This window comes from Aptenodytes forsteri, unplaced genomic scaffold, assembly GCF_000699145.1.
Source record: "Aptenodytes forsteri isolate BGI_AS27 unplaced genomic scaffold, ASM69914v1 Scaffold115, whole genome shotgun sequence".
Classification (NCBI taxonomy): Eukaryota; Metazoa; Chordata; class Aves; order Sphenisciformes; family Spheniscidae; genus Aptenodytes; species Aptenodytes forsteri.
In genome coordinates, this window is record NW_008795319.1 from 2,592,965 (window position 1) to 2,620,405 (window position 27,441).

The 27,441-nt window shown below is 37.5% G+C and overlaps 1 protein-coding gene across 1 annotated transcript in view; it reads right to left on the reverse strand.

Annotated features, from left to right (window-relative positions):
- Positions 1 to 5,221: 5,221 nt before the first annotated feature.
- HCRTR2 (hypocretin receptor 2) overlaps positions 5,222 to 27,441 on the reverse strand; it is a 38,822-nt gene continuing 16,602 nt past the window's right edge. Inside the window, exons 2-8 of the mRNA XM_009279732.1 lie at positions 24,895 to 25,073; positions 23,168 to 23,411; positions 15,621 to 15,736; positions 9,991 to 10,211; positions 8,480 to 8,601; positions 7,165 to 7,365; positions 5,222 to 5,415 (exon numbers count right to left, since the gene is read on the reverse strand). Of these exons, the coding sequence (XP_009278007.1) occupies positions 5,222 to 5,415; positions 7,165 to 7,365; positions 8,480 to 8,601; positions 9,991 to 10,211; positions 15,621 to 15,736; positions 23,168 to 23,411; positions 24,895 to 25,073 (1,277 nt within the window). The remainder of the gene's footprint in view (positions 5,416 to 7,164; positions 7,366 to 8,479; positions 8,602 to 9,990; positions 10,212 to 15,620; positions 15,737 to 23,167; positions 23,412 to 24,894; positions 25,074 to 27,441) is intronic.

A 27,441-nucleotide genomic window follows, 5' to 3' on the forward strand; every position in this document is an offset into this window, starting at 1 on the left:
CCCGCCCGGCCCCCGGCCGCGCTTGCCGCACGGGGCGGGCTGCGGCGGGGTGTCGTGCCGACAAGGCCACGGCGAAGGGCGGGAGGGGGCCGGCCTGTCACCCTCCGGTGTAAATACTGTGTCTTTCTCTGCCCGCCGCTTTCGGCCGGGAGCAGCTGACGAAGCTTCCCCCCTCACCCCCAGCCCCGCGAGCTTCCTTCGCTGCCATTGTTACAGCCTTTGCTCGCATTGCTCTTTTTGCCATGATCGTTAAGCTGGACTGCGTCTAGATGGGACGTGGTGCTTGGGCATTTTTCACGGGATCTGGCAATCCCTCTGCATTCAGTTCCGCTTGATTTCCAGAGAAGCTTGATTTCCGGAGAAGCTAACAGAGCAAGTCTTTGGCTGCTGCCTCTAGTCGCTCGGGAAAATGCCTGTTGCTATGTCTGATCATCTTCCGTAAGCACTTTTCAATGCATTTTAGAAGTGAATTTGATTGTTTTCATCTCAGATGTGGAATAGGGTCATGGTCTATTAAGGAGAGAGAGGAGCTATGGAGCAGGTTGGACAGCAGACCAGAGGAACGAAGATCTAGTCTGTAGTCTAGACCCATACTGGACTATGGGTCCAACTTCAGGAGTTTAACTAAAATACATCAAAAAACACTTTGCCATACAAAAGTCAGCAGCTGACTTGGGTACTTAGTAAAAAATAAATAAACTATAAATCATACAAGCATACACCTGCTGGCTTCACTGGACGCCCTTTGCTTTTGCATTGGAAGGAGGAGTAAACAACAGATCCCTACTGATTTCTCCATGCTACTCATGAGTCTTGTTTTCGCAAGTTGCTTATCCCATACAGAACATTTTTAATTGGTTTTGGTCCTTGAATGCTTAAAACAAAAAAAATCCTAAAACTTCCAGTATAGCTAGCAAAGATAGAGATACAGTGGGTGAAATCCTGTCCCTATTGGCAAAGTAGAACTTGAGCAAAGTCCAGATTTTGCTTTTTGGTTTGCTTTGTTTTGCCCAGGAAAATTCAATCTTCCATATAACTTCTTAATTTCTTTAACTCAGATTTTAACTTAGTTAATTTATTACATTCCTTATTTAAACTCTTAATGCCAACATTGCTAAACACTTGTCTTTTTTTTTTGGAAAGTGTGTGCAATAAAATAAAATACTATTTCATCCAATATATCCAACATCCAGAAAAAAAACCTTATTGTCAGGTAAAGGGAATAACCTGAGAAATGAATATCATTTTTGCTGTGAGACAAATTTTAGGTTGGAAGGCTAAATTTGCCTCGGCCTTAATCCATTGTAACATGCAGCAATAGGTTGCATGTCAGCGAGGGCTGAGTTAAACTAATGTTTAGTGTGCTCTCCTTCCTATAATGCACTCTCCAGGTTAATGACATGCATCAATTTTGTTAATATCTGAGAATGAGATGGTGCTCTCTATGCAGTCCAGAAGAAAAGGAAAAAAATTGCCTTTTTGGAGGTGGAGAGGGGGAGAAATTATTTTGCAGTCATTGTGACTGCAGGGAACGAGCTTATCACTACAGTGACAACAGGAAAGGAGAAGGTCAGGATGTCAGACTTCCAAGACTGTGAAATATGTTGAGAAACAAAGTACCAGAGTGATGGTGGCACAACAATTTATGTATGCAGGACAAATATGATGTGATTTAAACTCTGTCTAATGATGCTATGACCAAGCAGAAACGTCATGAGAACTCCGTTTCTATGCTCCTGAGTTGCTAGTGGAAATATTAGAATACCAAAGCAGCTAGAGTTAACAAAACCCAATTAAAGCTCAGCTTTCAGATAATTTTCAATATTTATAGACTGACTAAGAAATGCACATTCCTCACCTGACCTTTTCTGATGGATAAGAAGCCCAGAAGCTTCTTTAACATGCTTTAATTTCTGTCACATGCAAAAGGCATTAAATTCCATATTGCTCTTAAAATCTTACCCTGTCTCTTCTCACAGACATTTCTATCTCCATTAGTATCCACTGCTCACTACTGGGTTTATCGTTACTGAAAACTCCCAGTGATTGTTTTGCTTCAAAAATAAATCCAGCTGGATAATATTTTGAATGTATCCAAATATTTGGATCTTTCTGGAGTAAAAGGTCCTAGAACTGGCAAAACCCCCTTCACTACTTTACACAGGTAGACAACAGATGTCTAAATGCGGTATTTCTCAAATTTTGTAAAACTAAAGAAATAAATACATATGAATATTTGCATCAAAAATATTTATTTCAAAAAACAAATTTTTGAATGAAAAATCTTTTCATCAAAATAACCAAATCTTTAGCTTGATAACCATATTTAACCAATCTTTAGCTTGATAACTGTATTCTCCGGCAAGAATTAGTTAACACTTTCTACCTATCCTTAGAATTTCAAATCTTAGATAAGCTCTGATTGTATCACTTGTGCCTCAAAGATATTCTATTTACTCAACAAAAATCCGGCCAGAGAAAAACCCAGAATCATTTGTCAATGAATGTCTCATATTTTATTTATATTCTCCACACAAAAAGTACTGTTAAGTTAAGGTTATGGCTAAGAGAAATTCCTAGAAATGTTGGAACATTTTAATTTTTGGGATCTAAGTGAAAATAGGAAAAGAGAACAAAGAGAACAAAAGAGAAATTTTTCTCTTACACAAAAGAAAATTAGGGCCAGAACCTCCATTTCTAACATGTCACAGGAGACCTGCAGGAGTCAAAAACTACTGATGACCTTTAGTGGTGTTCTCACCTCAGATTAACACAATTTATCCCACTGGCATTAAGGTAGTAGCAAAAAGACGACAATTTGAGTTAACAGGTAGTATTCAACCTCCCTTTAGAAAGATGCTACTTACGGTTTTTCCATGAGCTTTGCCACCACCACCACCCCGCCCCGTTCATCTCACTGGGATGTGGGCAGCACACCTGACAAGGCATGAGAATTTTGCTGGTCTTCCACAGTCACCCATGACCTTTTATGTTTGAAAAGTATGCATACTCCCCTTTTATAGCAACAGAGTTTACTTAGATAGCCGTTTACTTTCTACTTTCTTACTCTCTCTTCAAGGAAAAGATAAAAATACATTTTCTGAAATGAAGGTATAGGCTTGCAAAATTTTGGCATAATTGACATTTTTCAGCAGTGGGTTGAGGCCCAATTAAATGATTACTGATAATTACTTTGCAGTTAGATTACTATACTAGTTTTTAACTTTTTGACTTTTTATTTACTTATATCAAAACAAAAGAAAAAATTAGAAGGCTTTTCAAATTCCATTTCCCCATTTCTGTAATTTTTTAATTCAGCAGCTGTTTTTCTAATAATTTCAAATGATATAGAAAAATTATATCTTTTTCCACACACTTTAAGAATACTACATTTTCTGCGACTGAAGAGCAAAAATAGTCTTCTAATGGCAAAGGAATTGCAACAGCTATGAAATCAAATCCTGCTGTAGTTTCCACAATTATTTGGGTTTTCTTTTCTTAGAAGAGACAAAGAGAAATTATTTCTTGAAATAACAATGACATAATAGCTATACTAAAAAATTAAGCTTACACATAGGAATATAGGAATTCCTATGATTTTATTTGATGTTTAAGCGTTCTTTCCATTTAGGTATTTCTCCTTATTCTTTTTTAATAGAAAAAGAATATTCTCCTTTTTCTTTTTTAATAGAAAAAGAAAACTTTAATATACAAACAAATGCAAAATTTTTTCTCTCACTTTACACCAGTGTAAACGAGGAGTAATTGCAACAATGTCAAGTGAAACAGCTGTTGAGTAATGCTAAAGCATAACGTGATTAAGCACTTCATAAAACTATAGCTGTCATGATAGCATATCGCATGACATTCGGTCAAAATAAATCCTAGCAAAAATATTTACATAAGTTAGTCAAATAACACCTCGTCTATGAATAATTGGCTTTTCAGAAACATTTGAACATGTGAGAATGTTTGCTTTCTATGCCAAATGCTTTTTACTGAAAAACAAGTCCTCCCTTCCATCTTACCCTTCCTTTTGAAAAATCTTAACTGAAATGCAAGAATAGTGCCACAGGGAGATTGTAGCTGAGGTTCTTATAGATTAGCCTCTTTCTAACCAATAGGCCACATTCCCCTAGTAGACTAAGTCTCCAATGATGCATCATCTTCGTTCTTTAAGAAGAAAAATTGCAACGCATGGTAGGAAGCCCCAGGCCAGGGAGCTTATCCTATAAATGGAAAACGGGTAGGCGAGTACTTGATCTACGGGTCCAATGAGATATCACCTCTATAATTTCCAGAGAGAAATATTTTATTTTAATTGTTGAAAAGTCAATATTTTCTTGGTATAAAAATCTGTTGTTTGTATAATTAGTATTAAATGGCAGCTGAGAGATAAATCGTGAAAGCAAGCAAGATAACCAATGTTTTCTATTTTAAAGATCCTCAGAGGTCTTCTGGAGCGACACTTGCAGACATTATGGACTAAAAGGAGCTACCAAAGCTAAAATGTCCTGTCCTTCAGGGGTGCTGACACTTGTTATTCCTATTGGCCTGAGTAGGAATTTTGAGCTTATAGTACCTTTGAGCATCACGTAAGTTTTATTTAAGTAGTTACTTTTTAGGCACTCGAGTCTGAAGAAAAAAAATAATTGACTATTTAGTGTAATCTTATGAAAACGTGTTACTTGCAGCACTTTGCGTTCACGTCTTAGAAGCATGTCTGTGCTTAGAAAAGTAGCCTGGAATCTCCCGGAATCAATCTGAAGTGAAAGTTCCATAATGAACGTAGAATTTACTACAAGTGAATTAGCGGAAAAAGAAGTGCAAAGTAATTCCAGTATATCACTAGTGCATAAGTAAGCATTCCTTGTAAATAAGTCACTCATTTATAGAAACAGGATATAAATAAATGATGTTTGAGACTTCTTTCAAATACTTGAGTTCTTTATATGATACATTTTAGAACATTCCACAGCATCTAAAATATATAAAAATAAATATCTACAGTATTTACAAAGTATGATACAATCCAATCTTTAAAAAGACCTGTAAAGACATGTTCTTTAGCTCATACTGAGGTAAGTAGGTTTCTGTAAGACTGAGAAGAAATAGGAGAGGCAGTCGCTTTGAAGGAATCCCTTTGTCTGGTTGTTGTAGTCTGTAACACAGCTAAAAGCATGTGCAATTCTCTGGTGGTCTTACGTGTATTGAGCCAAAGTCATCCTTGCTGTAACTCCATTGAGGTAAGTTTAGTTATGCTAGGGACAAATCTGTCCCACTCTACATTCTCTGTGTTGGCAGTGTCTTCTGCAGAAACCCTCACAGCTTCATCTAAATTTGAAGTCATGTTCATCCCTGGTATGTGGAGATGCAGTTCCACTGATTTCAATGGGCTGAGTGTAGCTGGGATACCTGTAAGATAAAAAAAAAGACTTTAAGATGATTTTGCTGTTTGTATCAGGTAGCTGACTGGCTCACGCTGTGATTGTCACTCTCTGAACACTATGCAGGTGATGATCTATTAGCAAAATGATCTGCCAGAAAATGTTCCAAATTGCGCTTGCGAATTTTAAGCAAAGACTTCTTGACTGAAGTCTGAGGGGATTTTTGATGCATAAACCTTGATTTTCTTACTTTTAAACTTTTCTGATGTGTTCTACTACTTATTTAATATGCATTATTTGGTAAATTGCCCTGTGGTTCCTTATCCAGATGCCACTGTGACCAGCAGAGCACTACAGCTTCCTGTGTACAAGTCAATCACAGAATCATAGAATGGTTTGGGTTGGAAGAGACCTTTAAAGATCATCTAGTCCAACCCCCCTGCCTGAGCACAGGACAGGCAGGGAGAAGAGAATGATGACAAATAATCAATATAGAGTAAAAGGTCATCTCCAGCCACACTGTCACCTGGGTTTCATGGCTGTAACCTTGCTTGTGCCTTACATATAGGAATGGCAACACTACTGGAGAAAAGCAAGCTGAATTCAGGAAAAAAACATTCCTTCTATAAGGAAGTTATAGAAGTAAGTGAAAAGACCAGACTTCTTCAGAGGTAATTTATTTAATTCTTTTTAGATATATATTTTAGGAACAGGTTAGCCGTCCTTGGAGATACCAATTTCTCTGTTATCAATATATATCTTACATAGTCCCAGCCTATAGTGTCTGAGATAGTTTCTAGACAACCAATGTTCACATCCCTAGGAGAGGAGGGATGAATCCTGTATTTGCAGTCCTTTGCAAAGTCCTGCTGGGATATAAAATATACTGTAATGAGAAATATCAGATAATAAATTACATGCCATTTTCCATCTATTCACAAAGCTAGGGAATTGCACAATCATTTCAGTGTTTGCCCAGAACTGGGAAAGCTTGAACAACTTCTGCCTTTCATTTCAGACTATGTTCATTTGTTTATCAACCTGTATTGGAGAAAAATCAAGAGTGGCTTCCCAGCTGTTCCTGAATACACACAATAACCCAACGGGAAGGATAACAGAAAATGTGAGAAAAGAAATTAATGTGAATTTCTTACTTGATCAGTCCAACTCAGAGCAGAATGGATGGTAAGCAGATAATTTGAAACAGTCAAGGACATCCAGGTAGTTCAATATGTACACCCAATTTTGGTTATAATATTTGTTATAAAATAGACCACAACTTCGGAGAATTAGCTCTGAGTAGAATATAGCTGTTTATAAACACATTGCAACTCCAGGGAAAATTATTTTCACACTTTCAGGTACCTGTTCCTTATTTACTTAGTAAAAGAAGTAGGAATCCAAAGAAAATATTTATATACAATATGATTACCTTACCCCCTCCCATTATTTACTTAGGAGTCTAAAAGAAGTAGGAATCCAAAGAAAATATTTATATACAATATGATTACCTTACCCCCTCCCCAATTGCAACTCAACTTTTGAAATAAACAAGACGAAATTTTGTTTCATCAATATATAACCAAAGTTGTAGCATATTCTATAAAATATTTCTTGTAAGTTACTTTTCTTACAGTCAGTTCTTAATTGCAAACACCTTTCTCTCATTGCATCGTCCTCAGATTCAAATATTGTTGTACACACAATTAAATTTTACTTCCACACCATCAAAAGACATAGGGACAAGTATACTATCAGTGGGTAATAGGTGCAGTACCATTTGCTGGAATTGTGTTTATGTTGGTCAATACAACGTGTTCAGAAAGTTTTGAAATGTTATCAAAATTGCTGATCTGGGTGGTCAAGGATTTCCGACTCTCTGTACTGGCACGACCTCTGGCGAGCCGTTCATCATGCTGACTGCGAATGCCAAAGAAGCAACAAGAAAATGCTGCTTTAAATTCTTCTCTAAATTTCCCTGTCAACCACAAAAAAGACTCATGAAAAAATTGTACTATAAACCGTGTTTCAACAAACTTTATAGATTAGAAAAAAGCAGCTACCTAAAGCAAAACCAACCCAAAACACCCAGATGTTCTGCTAATGCAGAAGTAGGAAATCACAATTTCAACATCTTGGAGAAAGACAGAAAAAACATAACCTTTGTAAGAAGATATGTGAGGTATGGTATGAAACCTAAATTATTCTTGGCTAGACAGAATAGACAAACTACAATGATTTATGAAATCATGTCATGGAGAGTCTGCTGATTAACAACATATTTTAAAAAAACAAGTAATTGAGCAATCGTAGGCTTAAATGACTGAATCATTACTTGACACGTGAAATGAGAGGGCATGGCTAATTTGTATTTCATCTTGAATACATTTTAAAAGAAGATTCAAAGTGTTCGACAGCCCATTAGTCTGCTTTTGGGGGGCTCAGAGTAAATTGTTCAAATCATCCTCACACTACACACCACAAAAAAACTACAGTGGGGAAATGTGTAGTGAGGATCAACAGACTTTTGCCTCCCTGTATTTAGCTGCAATAGCACCACTTTAAGTCCTGATTCTGCTGTCCATAGCCAAATAAGACAAATACAAACTAAGACAAATCTATACTAGGAAGTAAACAGCATCCTGGCCAGTTCTTTGGCCCTGAACTTAGTTGGCACAGTCTGGTCATGCAAGTACGATTAAAGACTCACAGCCTCCAAAACCCAATACCTGCATATAAAATGCCAACTGGGGACAGCCCCTGGCCTGTGCTACCTCCCAGACAGTATCCAGGGATTTTTTAGGGGAATGGTAATTGTTTCAGACCAAAATCATGCCAGGGACTTCTCTACCAAAATAATGGCATGGACAGTCAAATTCAAGCACTTGGACTCGGGCCCTGGCACTGTTTAGTTTAGTTATAGGTAGATAGCCTGAAGGTAATGGGATACTTCAGGCAACTTGTTCCAAGAAGAGGATCTAGCTCCCACCGGAGGAGCTGGGCTGATGTTACACAGTCATTAATCTTATTTGCTATGGCTCATTACATTCAAACTATACATCAAACTTGAATTCTAGGTAACTGTAACTTACCACTGAGGAAGTTATAAATAATAGGATTGGCTGCACTGTTTGCATATACAAGCCAGTGTGAGAACGTGAACCAAGCGTATACAGTTTCTCTGTCATCAGCATGATTAAACATCCCAAAAACCCTACAGAAAAAGAAAAGCAAACCTGAAGGATGGCAAAATTAGAAACCATATAAAAGGATTTGGCAACTTCTAGCCTAATTTTATCTCTGATGACCTATTTGCAGTATCACAGAAAAGCTGACTCAACAGTGCTCGCTTTCTTGAGAGAATAAAGTCCTCGCCCCACCCCTCTGCCTCCTGTCTTGGTGGTTTAGCACAACAGAAACCATCAGTACTTTAGTTTGCAATGGTGCAGATGCATGACTTCTGTTAAGTAACCAAAGTCACCTGGTGTCAGATAAGTCACGAAAAGATGCTTTTGACCTATTCATGTCATTGAGGTTCCCAGCTCTAGGTCCACTCTCCAATAAACAGGGGCTCTGGAATTGGAAAGGCACTGAACTAGCCCTAAAACTGAGGCCACGGTAGCAGCTTCTGCCCTCCAGAGAAACCTGCTTTGCCCAGATTCCTTACACCTATCTTTTGCCATTTAAGTGAAAATCTAACTATGGGCCTACTCTGCTATTGCAGTCGAGGCAGCCTGCGTAATTCCTCTGTGGTTCAGACCGTAGGTGGCCTGAACTGCCTTCTAGAAATACTTCTTTCTCTCCACATTGCCTACTAAGGGACCTGAGGACGAAAAGTACTTAAATCAGGCCTCAGAAAAGTGCCAGAATTGAGTGGGATGTATTTAAGCCTTCATATCCAACTTGAAACTATTCCTTAAAAACTAAAATGTTCCTCAAACACCAATAAAAGGCTGGTTGTTTTTTAGGGTATTCAAATCTTCTGCTGTATGTCATTATTTATCGGTATTCCAGAGGTCTCATGAGATATAACTATACCAAAGCCTTAGCCTGTCAGGCACTGTACAAAAACCAGAGTGTAAACAATTATGTCTCAGATGAAAAGGAGAGAAAAGGGCAAATAAGTAAAACAAAGCTTCATAGGCAAACTAAAGGGTTAGCCTAAGGTCTCAAAATTGTACATGACGGGGCTTGGGTTTGAACCCAGCATTTCACAGTCCCTAGGGCCAAGCCACAACACGACACTCTCCTGCTAAACTTCAGCTGCTGCTTTAGGTAAATGCGCTTCCATGGGTCCATTTACAGCAAACAAGGTGTAATCCCATGTAAATGACAGGTTTTAATGAGGAGATAGGCTAGGTCATTTTCATGAGGAAGAGCTTGCTAATAAGGGTTCCACAGTCTGGCCTTTAGTTTAAATACTATGGATAGGTTAGATATATTTTTTTCTTGCAAGTGTATGATTATTTTCAATTTCTTTATCATGAAATAAGTAAGCTTCTCCTTCAAAAGCATCTGCCAGAAGAAGAGGAATTTAGTAACAGAGGATTTTTTTTTTGACAGAAAGCTTTACAAAGTGTTTATATTTTGGGATAAACTTTACCTTTTCAAGACATTGAGGATGCTAATTGGTAGATAGCAAAGTGCAAAAACCAGGAGGACAACCATTAGCATACGTGCTGTTTTCCTTCTTGCATGAATCTGTTTTATTTCAGCTGCCACAGCGCTAATCTTTGACTTTGTTGATTGTCCCAGCCCCCGGGGCTGTGCTGAGGACTGCAGAGGCTTCCATTTTTTCTGAACAACAGAAGAAGTTCCTGGGATCTAAAAAAGACAAAGTAAGGGGCACTTTGAAAAACTAGGAACTGTGGGTAGTTGTAACAAGAAAAGTAGAGATGTTGACATACACAATGTAAGCTTGCAGGGAGAAGTATTCTTTTTTATTAAATTAATTGATGTAGCTGGAAGAAACAAACCAGATTTCAGACACATTTGAAGGTCTGCATAAAAAATCACGTTTTATCCAAATATATCAACTGATGTTTTAAAATTGCCTTTACTTCCCAAATGCCTTGCCTCGCTTGCCTCTTTAGACTATCACACTTACCAACCCTACTACTGCAATTGTGTTGCTCTAAAGTTCTACACTAAATGTTTTATTATATGACAGAGTAGTTTATCCATTAATATGCTGCTAATTTAAGATACTAAACAGCTTTTCAGCATTGGAAAACAAGAATTTAAAGCCTACATAGTTTTAAGTGCCATAAAATTTCCAAATATGCAATCTAGATGACAACGAAGCAGCTAAAGAAATCACAGCTGAAGTGTGGATCTCCCTGCAAAGTTCTTCAAAACTGAATGTATATACAGTGATGAATAGAGGGGAATCATGGAAGAGTGCCAAGACACAGGAAGAATTAGGTTAGCCAAACACACCTTGCAACGGGTAGATGTAGCACCATGCTATTAAAAAAAAAAAAATCTTGGTTTTTGTTTTCTGTGCCCTCACATAAGCCAAGCCAAATAAAGCAATTTTGCTTCAGTTCTTCAAAATTATTTCCTGCCTGAAGCGAAATGTGAAAGACTACAGATGGCAAGGACTTTCTCAGAGAACTCTATTACAATGACATTTATAATGTTTTCAATGTTATACATTATGAAAACCTTTTTGGGTATAAATATAGTTTTTTTAATGCATAGTGCAATTGTCTGCAGGGTGACTAGTCTCATGAGTGTAAAATAATTCATGTTTAAAAGTAACTGAAAAATTCAAATTGTCTATTGTACCATTTTAAAAATTAGGGCTTATCCACACAAACTGACTAAAAAAAAATGAAATTTTGGATATTTATTTCAGAAAAAAAAAAGTAAGCTGAAAAGGGAATATTTGTTCTAAAATAAAAGCATGCATTTCAGAATTGTTCTAGAATAGCTATTATGTTGGTTTTTGGTTTTTTTTGTGAATAGCTTCCTTGCATAGACAAGCCCTTAATTTAGCATTTGTGTGCACCGTCAAACCTGATTTACAACTATTGGAATGTTTTGGCAAAGTTGTGTTGTAATGAACAGGAAATCAGTGAAGCAGAATGGGGGATACGTTATAACATTTATTTTTCACTAACATCTCTAGGGACATAAAGCAAAAAAACCCAACCTTGCACTTACCTCTACTGCAGGTTCCCACCCGTTCAGCTGAAATCAGCAGTATCAGTTTCATACATGGACACGTCTGTCCTATTGCAAGGGGTTTACCCTACTTAGCTGTGGGGTGTAGTACTGCAATGTGCCTTTGCCATGCACTACTGAGATGCTGACTCTGGCTTATCAGGGGTGCTTTGATATTCTGTTCTTCTAACTCTGAAGCAGAAGCTTTTCAGTCATACTGAGTTACCATATTGTAGCAAGAACTGGAGATGGAAGCAGGGAAATTCAGCCAAATCTCTCCCTCCTGATTATGCCAAAGATTCACTTGAAGAAACCAGTGACCAGCTTTCATTGTAGCTAGATGCAATTTAGATGAAGAGAAACATTATCTTGGCTCAAAATTGTGAATGGCTATTTCTACAGAAATGTTAGACATGACTGTGTACATGGTTTGTACCTGTGTGTGCAGGTAGAAGGGTCTTTTCTGGTATTTAAGCAATAAATAGCAAGAGGTGATCAAAGGTAGGACTGTATACAATGTACAATCTCACTGTACTATATATTATATTGCTAAATCTTCAGGAGTTTGTATTGAGAACCTTTCTAAAGAGTCCTATTTTCCTCAGTCTTTACCTGGCATGCACCTGGGCTTTGCTACTAATAGGCAATAATACAGCAAGAATTTTATCAGGAAAAAAAGAAAAAAAAGAGCAGCTATATACCCACAGATGCATAGTTGAACCAGTACCATCTAAGGAGCATAACACTTCAGAAGTGTGTGTGCGTGTGTGTGTGTGTATACAGAAACATTTACAAATATGCATTTATGTAAACACACATAAATGTATTACAAGTGATGGGATGAGAAGAAATGGCCTCAAGTTGCACCAGGGGAGGTTTAGATTGGATATTAGGAAAAATTTCTTCACGGAAAGGGTTGTCAAGCATTGGAACAGGCTGCCCAGGGAAGTGGTTGAGCCACCATCCCTGGAGGTATTTAAAAGACGTGTAGGTGAGGTGCTTAGGGACATGGTTTAGTGGTTGGCTTGGCAGTGTTAGGTTTATGGTTGGACTCGATGATCTTAAGGGTCTTTTCCAACCTAAATGATTCTATGATTATGTATGTACAAGTATACACATGCCAGCATAATGCACATATTTGCTCTTCAGTAATGAATCAGTTATAGAGATAATTGTGGAGAATTTGTGTAATTCCAATGATTCACTAAAAGCCCACTAGCTGTGTCCAAACAGGTACTAAAAGTTGCAGTTATTTTCTTATGCACCTTTCCTCTATCCCTTCAAATTATTATCAAGGGGTTTATAACCAGAGGAAATCTCTCCAAATGTAATAACGACTTGCAAAGATTGGAAGGGTATATTTCAGCTGCTAAAATGAAAATGGGTAGGGTTCCTAGTTACTAATATGAGTAGGCTTTACTGTCAATGCATTTGGACATCAGTAAATCGAAGCATACAGTATGGAACTTGATAACACAAATTACGTATCAACATTTTCATCAGAAGTCCATTCAGTCCTATTTATTTGTTCAGAAGTTACTTTTAATCTACTTAAAATCCGCAAGAGAACATAGCCTTCTAAGTCACTACTTCCTTGCTAATAATTAAAATAAATTACTCGAAATCCCTGGTATTCGTGGCATGATTGTTCTTGTCTTTACAAAGATGAATCATTAATTCAAAGACTGTAAAGCTTATATTCAAAGATCTGCTTGAAGGACACAATCAGTAATTTTAAGGGCTATTGCACAAAGTATGGTGACGACAGCTTGTAAATCTGTCTTACCTTTAGTCATCTGAAAATTTGCATGCATAACACACTCCATTTTAAAAAAGAACCTTTAGAAAAAGTGTAAGGCATAGAAAGCATCTACTGTTTGCTGTGTTTTTTCTATCACGTACATCTGGAAGGCTCATTGTACCTTGCAATAAGATCATTATATTTAACTGAAGTTCTGGTAAACAGCAGGATTTCTTAATTAAAACTACTATCAAATAATACATTTAGAGCACCGCATTCATTTGCTCTACATGACTGATTATGGCACACCTGTTGCACTTAGAAAAATGCCTGATGTCTGCAGCCAAGTCACAGTTGATAATAGATGTGCAGTGGTTTTAATTTCACTTAGTGCAGCCTCTTATACATAGTGCTATCATCTATGCTAGGAAAAGAGACATTTGTAATTTCACACCGTTGATAGCACTAAGCCTGTAGCAGTATTTGTCTTTTTGCCACTGGAAAAAAAAAGGATCATCCTAACCTTGTGAGCACACAAGATGTATAGGGAGAAGAAATATTGCGAAGAAGAAATAGGCCAGCTAATACAATCGGGGGGGAAAAAAACCCAGGTTGGTTTCCAGTCATTCAATTTCTGCTCTGAATCTGAACCAGCATTTTCAAGCTACGTACAGGTTAAGAACAATTGCTTTGCATTAACTTAATTAATGGACAGTTTGAGAGAATAGGTAGATTGTTAAGAAAGTACAGAAGAGAAGGTTAAGAAGGAATACGGTGATAAGGTCATTGGATGCTACAGGACAGGTAACTATTCAGCAGTGCAGAGCATCTTAGAGCTATGTTAGACTGAACTTAATTTCAAAACTAACTGAGCAAAGCCTTTGTTCTGGTGAAGAGTCCCCTCAAATTGTAAAGGTTAAATTTTACCTTCAAAATATCTTGTTATTTGATCTTGTAAGTGTAAGAAATTAAAAGCAAAAATAATAATTTAAAGATAAACAGCAAGATAAACAGCAACTCTGGTTTAACCTAATCTGATTACAAGTGAGAATAATTGCTATTATGATGTATGGATGATAACAAAAATGCCTTAAAGCAGATTCGTTTTTTCCTATATTTTCGTTATTTGCAAGAGATATGTTTTGTCAGTATAAGATTTGATTTTTCCGTTTAACATAGGTATATTTAATAATTTAAAGTCTGCTTGTGATTTCTCTGACAGATCAATTTGGACTGCATGAAAAATGCTCCAGGACAGCCTCAAATTTGGATGGTATCGGACATAATGGTGAGAAAGAAATGATTCATGCCCATATCTTTATGGAAATGTCAGCCATTGTTAGAGCCATTTGAGAGGACAGGAGATGGAATATCTTGCATCATGTCTTCAACGGGATGAGTTTATTGTCCTTTACAGAATGACAGGGCAGGGGGTAGTGGAGGACTACAGCTATAGATAAATGCCAGACAAAGCAGAAGACAGCAGAGAGAACCATAGACTGATGCATGACAGATTACAGTTCACGCCCAGAAAATGATTCTCAAGCTGACACCACTTCGAATTGTTGGAGGGGGAAAACGTTCCTGAAAATTCACATAATTTTTGACATTTTAATTCAAATGTTCTTTGTGTGCTTGCTTGCTTGGGGTTTTTTGTTTAGTATTTCTGTTTTCTTTCCTGTGTTTTTAATTTTAAGCTTGAAAAAACAGATGTTCATATTAGAAACCATGCCAACTATTTGTCAATAATTCACATGAAATGTTACTGATAACAGCCAGCTTCACATCAGGCAATTCCAGTCTCACAGTTCTGATGGTTGGACTTTCTAGTCCAACTTTTGTTCAGATTGGACCTGCTACGAACCTGAGACTTTGTAGAATGAAAAATAAAAATAAAAAATTGTACAGACTACTAACAAAATTAGAAGGCCAATCCCAACTTTTGACTGCTACAGGAGATTTTAGAGGTATAAATAAGGTCACCTAAGGTATTTTGGTAAGCATTTCAGATACAATGGGAGAGATCTTTCTTCTGCCTATAATCAATCTTTCTGTTGCCTTTTTCTTTATCTACCTCTAAGCCCTGCATGGACATGAGCAAGAAGGGGTTTACATTCAGCCTGACCGCCTTCATTTTTTAATGCATCTCAGTGCCTGTCCAAGGTGGCTGTAAGCCAGCAGTGTCACCGAACCTGGTAACAGTGCTGGGTGTAAAAATCCAAGTCCTAAGTGACAACATGGAGCATACAGAGAAGAAGGTTCTACATAGGAATCTGCAAATAGTCACAACGGCAAGCAAATAGAGCTAGTGACAAGTGACTTACCTGGCGACACCAGAGCTTTCGAAATATTTGCAAATAGGCCAACACCATAAGACACAGTGGTGCCATGTATGTTACCAGAAAAAAGCATGTGTGATACATTTTGGGGTAAACCTCAGCTGGAAAGAGAATTCAAATAGGAAAAGTGCATTTAAATATACATACATTTCAAAATCACTTTAAGCCAAATTATTCACATAGATATGCATGTGTTTTTCAAACATGATAGGTTATAATGGAAGATGTATCCAATAATATTATGGTCAGGATTGATTTTTTAATCACTTCTATATACATTCTGTTTCTATTATAAGCATGCTTTTATCCTAAGCATCTCTTATGTCACATTATTGCTTTCATATTACATTATTACTTTAGGTATGAAGTCTTAAGAAGTTTTGCTTTTCATTAAATCAGTGAAAGACAGAAAATTTCATTATCTAACAACAGCTAACTAATTATCCAACCTACCTCATCTTTGACGTATTTAACAGGTTTTGTAACTGTCTTTAGTTTTAATTCTGCAAAGACTACTATGTATCCCTGAGTAAATTGCAGTCTCTCACCTATAAACAGAGAATGTAGACTACAGCACACAGGATGCTGATGGGAGGAGAGACAGACATTTCTAATTCACTTTTTGGTAGCAGAATAAACGTGATTAAGACTCAGTGACTTATTATTATGATTACATTAAAAAAATAGAATTAATTCAGTCATGTGCTCTAAACTTAGGAAATTTCCAAGATTATTTTTGACTCAGCTTTAACAATAATGAGTTTGCTACCATTGTGTTCTAGTTTCCTGTGTATGTCTTTTCAAAAGACAACTTATGAATGTTATTTGCCAGAATAAACGTGATTAAGACTCAGTGACTTATTATTATGATTACATTAAAAAAATAGAATTAATTCAGTCATGTGCTCTAAACTTAGGAAATTTCCAAGATTATTTTTGACTCAGCTTTAACAATAATGAGTTTGCTACCATTGTGTTCTAGTTTCCTGTGTATGTCTTTTCAAAAGACAACTTATGAATGTTATTTGCTTAGAGACAAACATCTTACAGGTGTTATGAGTGTATTGTGTTTTAAGAATCTCGATCATAAGCTTCATCATTAGATTATAGCAGAATGTGCAGTGAGTGCCTGGAAAACTTGCTTTCACTTTTGTTACAACAAATGTAGTTTGGTATTACCAAATGTTGATATTAATTACAGCTACACATTTATGGATGGCCTCAGAAAAGGAATGAACTTTATAGAGAGTGACAATACGCAGCAGAACAGAAACTATGCACTCCATGAGCAGTTAGATTGCACGGTAATCCTAAGCATTGCATTTTGGCTAAAGAAGGAATGTTTATGTTAATTTCCAGAATTTCCAAATGTTTTAGGATGATAAGATCTGCAACTGAAACTGTATTGATTGTAGAATTAATTAAAAAAAAGAAAGAAAAAAAGAGTTTCACGAGATCAAAATGTTGGTGAGTCAAACTTATTTTCTGCCTCTTAAAGGGACTGAGATTGCAGACCCTATCAAACAAGAGGTCCCTTTGCATGCCAGGAGAATCCCTGAGAGTTTGATTAGACAGGGAGATACAAAGACTTGGCCCATAACTCTCATAGCAGGGAGGAGTACACCATCGTGTCAGCTCCAGGCTCACTCTCAAAGCCAGACTCGAGCAATACCACACTCAGTGTTGGGCCTGAAAGTGCCAGCTGGTTCACCAGTCAGCAAAAATCAGTATCAGGGAAACAGAAACTTGCTATAGCAAAATCCAGCCCGTGTTCATTGCTGGCAAAGGTAATAGAGACGTTGCCATTGACAGCTTTGATGGATCAGGGTTCAAAAAATTCAGATGAGCAGCATTTGGCTCCTTACTTGCTCTAAGATCCTCTAGTAAATCAACTTACCAACTCTTAAGTAGCAGCTGCAGCTACTAGCTCTTGTCAACGTCCCTGGGGGAGGCAGACCATTTGGGGCAGGTTTTGTATAATTGGTGATAACCTGGGTTTGTGTATTAACTGATGATCTCAAACTTGTTTTTGCATTCAGGAAAATGCAGCCTCACAGCAATCCTGTCAGCCAGGGAACTACCGACATGCATGCTTCACAGGTGGAGAGATTAAGGAGAAACTAGAGTAACGTGACTTACTGGGATCATGGGAGGTCAGAGCAGAAAGTACATTCTTTCTGCTCAGAAGGAGGTGCCACCTGCCTCATCAATGCTCTACAGGCAGCCAGGCCCCTTTCAGGTAGAAGGACGGTACATATTTAAAAGGCCATCTGGAGTTTATGGCTTCCAATTTAGCATTCCAAGTAAAGTGAAACATTAAATGAGCCTAGCTATCTACAAAGAACTGTCGGACCAGGTTGGAGGAAGATCCTAACACTTGCCTTTGAAGTTTAGCCACCTGGAAAGTGCCAGCTGCTAAACATCAAAGGAAACCTGTCCCTCCTCCACTCAGGGCAAGGCCCTTTGTAGAACTTTTCCCTAAGAAGCGTGACTCTGTTTAGCTTCTCAAGCCAAAGAAAAGCTTTAAAGCTGTTTTGACAGTCACAGAAGCAAGCAGGAGGAAGGGCTGGTTTGGGATACTGTTCATTTATCAAGTGAGTGAGTTCCAGGCTCCTTGAATGAGAACATCAATCAGTCTATGGTCCTGGTGATATATCAGCTGCCTGACTGGGACTGCTGAACCTCTTACTGCCAAGCAGAAGAGGAGATAACTGTCTTTGCCTTCCATGGTCACTTAATGGGCTTCAGGACAGCGGGGAGATCGTTCTTAGCTGGAGTAACTGTCTCTTTAAGAAGAAATTAATGATTCTCACATCACTGGCTGCTATTTTGCTGAAAAGAGAGAGAGGACAAAAAGCAAACAGGTGGTCACGGGGACTGGACTGCGGTGAGATCCACATAACAAGCTGCCTTCTGTCTGCTGCAGGGGTTATTACACAAATTTTAAACTTTTCTAAAGCTTCCTTCTCGGCACCGTGTTCCAGTCCCAGACTGTTGTTCAATGAAGCAAGGAGGCAGAGGACTGAAACTACAGCTTCTGGATTTTTACCAGAATTTTACTATATTTGTGTAAATACATATATACATACACATATACATATACAAACGTATACAAACCGAAAACAACCCAGACTCGAAAGGTTTTGATATGTCTAGCAAATTAAATATTCCCTTAAGCCACAGGTGCATAATGAAACTGGTACTCGTAACATCTTCCCTAAGAATAGGGAAAAACAACAAGACTATCAAGTTTGTTGAGCACCAGTACCGAGTTCCCAGGTTTCCTAGTCTCAGGAAGATACCTATGAGGTTTTGGAGTTACCAATATGAAGAAGCAATGCAGCTAAAAGAGTATACTTTTAGAATAAATCTTACTAAATAGAGATGTTAGGAAGTGGGTGTCCATAGTAGAGAAAATTTGCCCACACAACACAGTCCTCTCCAAGCTGTTCCAATGTCAGAGTACTTACAGTTAGCTAATACTAAAATGACATTTTCAAACCTGATATATTATGCTTGAATTATCAATTCATGATAACACCAAGCATAATTTTAGTATTAACAATATTCTGACTTCTTTCTGCATTAAAATGTCCCACAAGTTTTTTCTTAAATTACCAACACTTTGATAAACAGGATGTATAAACCTTCATGTAATAATGCAATTTCCAGCTATTTGTTTTCCAGAATTAAGACAATATGGTTTTGTACTATTTTATTAGTAGTCTAAGAGGAAATGAAACACAAAGTCTTCCCTTTGTTTCCATTCACCCATGTAGTTTTGGGAAAGGATTATCTCCATATTCTTTTTATCATTTGCAAAGGGGTTGGCTAATGCACTTTGGCTAACACTCTTTTTGTGAACAGCTCTAAGAGAATGTATTTAGCTGACTTGGACACATGGTGAACTCATTTTAATATACGTTTCTTTTATTTTGGCACTTTATCATCAAATTCAGCACACAGCAATTACAGACCATTATAGAACTGCGGCCAACACGGGCTCCTTAAGTGAGCCTGCGTAGGTCACATGTTGGATCCTTCTGCATTCCCAAATAAAATATTGTTATTAGACAGTACTCGAAATGAAAAACCCTCAGCCTAGAATTGGCAATGAATTTTATATTCAGGAACGCCAGAAGCAATTAAAAAGAAATTGAGCGCTGTTTTAGGCTGAACTATTGCTCCATTTGCAGTCACTGGCAACTCTCCAACAGCATGCTTGAAATCTTATTAGTCAGGGTGGCCACTATTTGTTCACCGTTAAGGAGCCCAAGTGTCACAGTGCTGATCAGACCTTTCTTCCAGACACTCATCAGACTTGTATGGATTTCAGCAGCCGGACCTAAGTCTGGGTAGGGTACAGTGCTGTATCCTGCTTTGGCATCTCTGACATTTTCCTGGACATGGATTCCCATTAGTCCTCTGTAGCACCTCATGTTTCAGTGGCCCTGAGCTCCCAGAATTAGAATAGACTTCCAAAACACTTTGGAAAGTGTCATTAAGCACCCCCTTTTTGTAGTCCCAACCTTGACCCTTCACAGTTTAACATCGTTGGGACGTACAGCGTACATGATGCTCTGCAAAGATTTCATCAGACATACCCTAATTTTAGACAGCACAAATTATATGCAGTTCTAAACAAAGCAGTAAACACCCAAATATAATCCATTTCCTCCAAATTGACTCTCCTATAGGATTTGCTCAGGGTCTTTTGTGTGTGTGCAGTATCTACATCTCCACTTTCTCTTTGCAAATATAGCTTATTTGTAGGAACATGAATTTCTTTCTCCTTCAACCTCCTCCTAGTTAGCTTTCTTTGACCCTCGATATTCCCATAGTCAAAAAAGGCAAAACAAAATCCAACAAAAATGCAACTATTTTCTTTGAAAATATTAGCTCTTTATTCTTTCTTCTGGCCTCAAGGCTCACCAGTCTTTTCAAACTGCTGCCCTGTTATCCATGTTCTTTTGTTCTTCTGTTTGGGGACCTTTGTGATTTCAAACCCTGGTTTTCAGTAGAAAAACTGCATCTTCTATGCTTTGGCCCAACTCAGTGTCCTTAGACATTTTTCAGTTGAATGGAAATTATTAGTAGCTAATGACGCTCTATTCTCCATAGTCTGAAAGGGATATTAAGGTGTATATATATATTATATTTTATACTCATTGATAATATATGGTTAACTCTACATTTACTAAGTCATTCCATGATTTGAGCAACCTACTTCTAACTTAATACATAGAAAGGTTCTTCTTTCAAGTTACTATGGTAAGCTATTATTAGAAAGTGGAGAGGATTATTTTTTATGGATAGCTGAAATGCACCAGCAGAATAACTAGCAATGATGGTGCATTATCATTAGAAAAATAATTCCTTAAAAAGGCAGCAGGATAAAAATTGGACTGTTACCTTTCAGTGGAATGAAAAGCTTCCCATTTCAGAAAACTTTAACGTATTTTTAATGTAAAATTATTTTCATTTCATGATCAATATAAATAAAAAAAAAACCCAACAAAATCATTTTAGAGCATTTGCACTTCATTTCCGAAGCCACACACAAAAATAACTTAATTCTATGCACATCTACTTGCCTTTGTTATACCCCTTTCTACCTCTCCAAACACCCAAATGAAGGCTCACAGCATAACCTGAAGACCAGTTGATTTCATTTTGGACAAATACCTCCATAGGAGTAGAGTCTTGCAAACACATGGGAGTTTTTTTTCTTTTGTATAATGGGTGCTTCAGCTCAGGCATATCTGTGGGCTGCAACTACTTCAGCACAGCACTGAACGAGAGGCACTCTTTAAAATAGTTCCGAGGCTACTACAGACTCTGTAGTTCAAAAGCAACACTTTCCTGTTGGGAATCAAGAAGTGGCCAATGCAGATCTGGAAATTTTGAGATTGCATTCCCTGATGAAATGCTCTCCTGACTCCCTAATTAATTAACTACGTCATTTTCATTTCCTAGGTTGATTAAAAGAATCTTTGCTGCAGATCTAACCTTGAAGTGATGAAGGCATGGATAATTAGTTCTGCAGCCAAAATGAGTGGACACAGATTGTACTAGGAGTGAACGCTGTGAAAGAAAAAAGTCACATAAATACTGCAGCATCCAGCAGCAGACGGGGATACAAAATCGTTCGCAGATGAAGAAAGAATACTAGAAGTAAAGAGCAGATGTGTCCTCTCCAATGTAACAGCAAGTACAATACTCATAGCTTAACAGAGACTTCCTCTAACCTACAAACTTTCAGCACATCTTTGTCTGCAGTGAGTGCCTGCTAGCTAATGGCCATCTCTGCCCCCTTGCCTTGTCCCAGAAGACTAACTGGGATGAAGGAGATAAAGAACAGGGAATGTGATAGCCAATGTCTTCTCATTAATCCCGTAGTGGCCCTGCGGAGGCTGTTAGCAGGGGAGGAACTTCCAAAACAGCACATGGAAGAGCCCTCAGCAGTTCAAGCTGCTTAAGCTAATTTATCATGATAATTAAGTACAGGTGATCCAGTTGTATTTTATCTTAATTGTTCACAGGACTGGAATCTTCTTCTACAGAGACAGCTCTGGGAGAGAATCTGATAGTGTTTTAGTCTGACTCGAGGCTATTAAACAGGCACCTTTTAGTTATATGTTTTGGCAAACCTGGCTTTATTTTCCTGTGTGTGAATAATGGTATTACTGATGGTCATTATATCCAGTGTCAGAGTCACAGCATGTAACTCATACACTCTATTAGCATTGGAGTTATGCCAAGGCCCACCAGAGTTGAGTCTTAACCATTTGGGTGGGTGGCTAACACCGCTTGCTGTGAACGGAGACAAAACACGAGTAGTTACTCCCTGACAACCCTTGTGGCTTCTCACAGCTGAATTCAAATACAGAACAAGTTAGATTCAAAGTTAATCTGGAAAGGCAGAATTACACTTCTTGGATAGAATCATTTGTAACTGATTACATTTACAAAGTTATTTAAATGATCTTGTCCATGGCAAATTTCAAATTGTAGACTAACTTGCTACCCCATATTGATGACGTCTCTGTAAATTCTGTAATGACATGCAATTTGGATTGAAGTCCCAGGAGATATCTATAAAGACTAGTCAAATATCAGCAATTAGCAAAAGCAATACATCAGGTAAAGAGAAATTCTGTTCTCGGGTAGTTATTATTTAAGGCTAAATACTGAAGTCTTTGTAAACCTGCAATGTCCATCGATCACAGAATTATATAAGCATAAGCATTTAAAGGTGGGAACATTTGTACCCTCTGGGAAACATTAACACGGTCAAGATGCAACCCAGCCTCATTCATTTAAACTTGGTTTCAAATGTACTTCAAGCCTTAGCAATACAAAAGAAAATAGGATTTCACAGTATTTGAAAAATGGTAGTTCTAGGAAAGCTTATATAATTAAGAACATTTTGTGATATGTTTATACAACTTGACTGCATATTAATATGTCCTGATATTTTTATTACTTAACAGCAGTACAAATTCAGTCTTTATGGTCAATGACACACTCACCTCCCCAGTGCTCATCACACACTGTGAACAAGGTGGTTTTATTGGCTAATCCTGGGAACACACTGCTGCACTCCATAACAATAGCCTGAGGAATCATTATGATGCAGGACACAATCCAGATAATTATAATGCTGTTCCTTGCTCGCTTGGCTGTGCTTTTAAACATCAAAGGGTGACAAATTGCATACCATCGATCCAAAGCAATGCAGCTGAGTGTTAGTACAGACACAGAGACTGAAACTGTCTAAAGAAAAGGAAATATTATGTAAATGTAAATGTAATTTTTTTCAAAGCTTTAAAAACTTATTGTAATTTTTTCCCAGTCTTAAAAATTATTTCTATTTTCAACAGTTAGCTCTTTATCTGCAATTATTAAATAGAAATTATTCCCAGAGAAAGACTTTTTAAAATCACTTCTTACAGAATTACAACAGATATCCTCATCTGCTGTAGTCCCGCTAGAATCAACAGGACAATTCACAGATTAGGGTTCTACCCAAACTGAGTAGGTGTAGCAGGGTCAGATTCTGAAAGAGCGAATTTATGCGACTTAGAATTTGCAAAACTTTATCTGAAAAACTACTTTTAAAACATTAAAAAAATAATTAATTTTTTTTTCTTTAGAACAATTTTGTTTGTTTGTTTTCTATGTTGCATTTGGATACCAGTATCTCATTTTGGCTTTTCAATTTTCACAGGAACAATGGAAATTCAGGATCTCATGAAAAAAAAACCAACAACAATCAGCTTAAGGCAGACTAAGTTATTATTACTATTACCTTCTATTCAGTATAGGAAATAACTTATCGTTTTGGTTTTACTCTTTCACTCTGTACACTAGGTGATCATTTTCATGTCTGTCTCTTCAAATTTTCTTCCACTAGAATGGAGGCTTTGAAAAAAATTCTGTGATTTTTATTGTATCGAGTAGAGGACACCCCTGCTGGAGAGCTGTTGTCCTTGACAATGTGGCTCTTCAGCCATACAGGAACCTGCTGAAAATATAAATAGTGCTGGAGGCACAGAGCTGATCACCTGCATACATTCAGAGTTCTGCTTAATTCTTTTGATTTATAATGACTGAAAGGCCAAGCACTTGTCATTCTAGTATGCCCAGTCAGTTCATCTAACCAGCTATTCTTAGAAAAGGTATTTGTCAATCATGTTGATGCAAATGATCTCATAACCAATTAAGTCCACTGGTAAATGAGTGGTAGCAATTAATGCTTCAGGCAGACAATCTGATCAGCTCCCAGTGAACCTGGATACTTTGACTGTTTCTAAAGAATGTGAAGTAAGTCACTAAACACATAAGAAAGCCCAGACTCCCTTCAGAAGTTCAGATTCTCTGTCCTGGACACTTGTGTAGCTCTTTAGGTCCACACACACATAGTATAAATGATTGTAATTCTATTTACAGACATTTTTATTGCATTATATCCCTTCTGAATTATTAAAAAAGATCACAGAAAGTGAAGAGTATCAGACAAATGTTCCAGAAAGTGTATTGCCCAAGTCTAACAATCAGATAGACCAAGAACAATATTTATTAAGCATAAACATATTCACAAGGGGAACAGTCCTTTAATCCTCAGCATGTACCCTGAGATATCTACTTCAGTGGCAGAGATAGACTTCCATCAGATTATCACTATTAGGAAGATGCTATTGTTTTTTCTCTTTTTCGTGACATGGGTAATGTGTACACAAGCACAGTAAAATAATACCTGTAAGTAAGGAATCACTTTGCAGAGGGACTGCCCAAAGAACCACGTTTCTGTGATGTCCACTACTAAAGTTGCTGGAAGACAAGTAATTGTGACCAGAATGTCAGCCAGAGAAAGATTCACTATGAAATAGTTGGTAACTGTCCGCATGTGATGATTCTTCCACACTGCAATGCAAACTGAATTTGGAAAGACAAGTTAGTAAGATGGAAAAGACTTAAGGAATGCTTCAACAGGAAAACACTTGGCTTTGCAGAATTAAGGAAATGTTTGTGTCCTTTGTTTAACACAGAATATTTGAATATGTAGTTCAGCGTAAGAACCATGTGTTTTCTTTTAGAGTGGAAACAAGAGGGTACATGTAGAGAGAATCTTAGTACACAAAGAATAGTTTTCCACAGACCACAGCATGGGAAATAATCTGATATATAAAGCAGCTTATTCTCCTGATAATTTATCTTCACTAACTATTCACACAACTTTCTTCATGTCTATTTTAATCCATTGGCTCTAGTCTATGGCAATACACATCTACATTTCTAAAAGTTTATCTTTTTCTTATGATAGCGTGATGCTTAACTCAAACTGCTACCACACAGAGTCTTGTGAACTGCACTGAGACAACAATCATTTTATAAAATATTTTGCTGGGCATAATATATTTGTTGCATCTACAGAGAATCTGTAACAGTTGTCTGGGTAAATGTGATCTGAGGTAAGTAAATAAAGGTAATTTTGGCAGTATTAAGCACCACCCATTTTAAATGCGGTGTATTTTTGATGGTGATTACTGTGATCAAAAGCAGCATGCAGCAGACACTTCATAAGATGCATCTTTAAAGCTTGTTTTATATGTCGTCTTCTCCCTCTTTTTCAATCTGAAAGGCTTTTAGAAATGAGGCAAATCAGTCCTTTAACATGGTTGCACTAAATTCATAAGCTAATACATTAAAAATGCCAAAATTGAGTCTGAGAAACTAGCCTAAAAATAAGCTTTTTAATAACTTTGGAAGTAAAACCCTGAGAGGTTGTAGCAATCAATAGCTTTTGAATGTTTTAGATTCAGTCACCAAAATCTCTTTAAAAACTGATGCACAAAATTTTCCAGAAACACCACAATAATTCTTGTAAGAAAACACTACAACTCATTGTACATCAAAGGTTCTTCTCCTGTAAACAATAATTCATCCATCAAGCAAATCTGGATGAAGATTCAAAGTCTCCTTAATCTGTCAGGATATAGCACTATGCTTAATTTAGATATATTAAACAGATCACAGAATGCTAAAGAATACAGTTAGAAGGGTCCTCAAGAGGTTGTCCAAATCTAAAATGGAATCAGCTAGAGTTAAGCCATTCTCTTATTAAACTAGCTAAAACAGATGGAAAAAAATACACAGACTTTAAGGCACATAAGCTCTTGAGATCAGATACTTCTTTAGATCCTAAGAAGGATGGTGTGCCTGAAAGCTTGTGTCCATCTTCCAGCTGCATCAGTTGATCTAATAAAATATATTACTTCATTCCACAAATCTTGTCTTGCTTAAGTCTCAAGACCAGCACAACTACAACAAGACTAACACTAAGCCATTGTTGCCAAGTTTACATTTTAAAATCTGTTATATTTGAAGGTATGATGCCTCTTTTAAATGTGTTGCAGTGTTAAACTATCTTCCCTATTAAAAAAAAAAAATCTTCTAATGTCTAATCTACCTTTCTTTTGCTGCTATTTATATCACTTTTTTCCCTGTACACAGGCAGCAATGAAGAAGAGTTTTTCTGTGCGGCAACGCTTCACATACGTAAAGAACGTTATTACATCTTTCCTCAGTTTTCTTTTAAGACTGTACAACTCCAGAACTCTTTATCTTTTACTGCTCGTCATTTTTAGAACTTCTGCAACCATCCTTGTTGCTGTTCTCTGGACACTCTTCAGACTGGATTCCACCTGTGTTGTCAGAGTGCAGTGACCAAAATCAGCAGAATACTCATTCAAGACCTTACTAGAGCTTTAGCAGGAGCTGAGATTGGAGCACTTCTTCATGAGGGCTATGTTTAGACATTTAGGGCTAATTTAGGACAAAGAGAGAGGGAGAGGCTAGGTAGCCTTCAGTTTCTCTAAAAGAAGGTGATTTTATCAACTACCTTTTTAGGATATGTCCTAAAGTCCTGCCTGACCAACCTCGTGGCCTTCTATGATGGAGTGACTACATCAGTGGACATGGGAAGGGCTACAGATGTCGTCTATCTGGACCTCTGTAGGGCCTTTGACACGGTCCCCCACAACATCCTTCTCTCTAAACTGGAGAGGTATGGATTTGATGGGTGGACTGTCCAGTGGGTGAGGAATTGGTTAGATGGTTGCATCCAGAGGGTAGTGGTCAACGGCTCAATGTCCAGATGGAGATTGGTGACGAGTGGTGTCCTGCAGGGGTCCGTATTGGGACCGGTACTGTTTAATATCTTCATCAATGCCATAGACAGTGGGATCAAGTGCACCCTCAGCAAGTTTGCAGACGACACCAAGCCGAGTGTTGCGGTCGACAT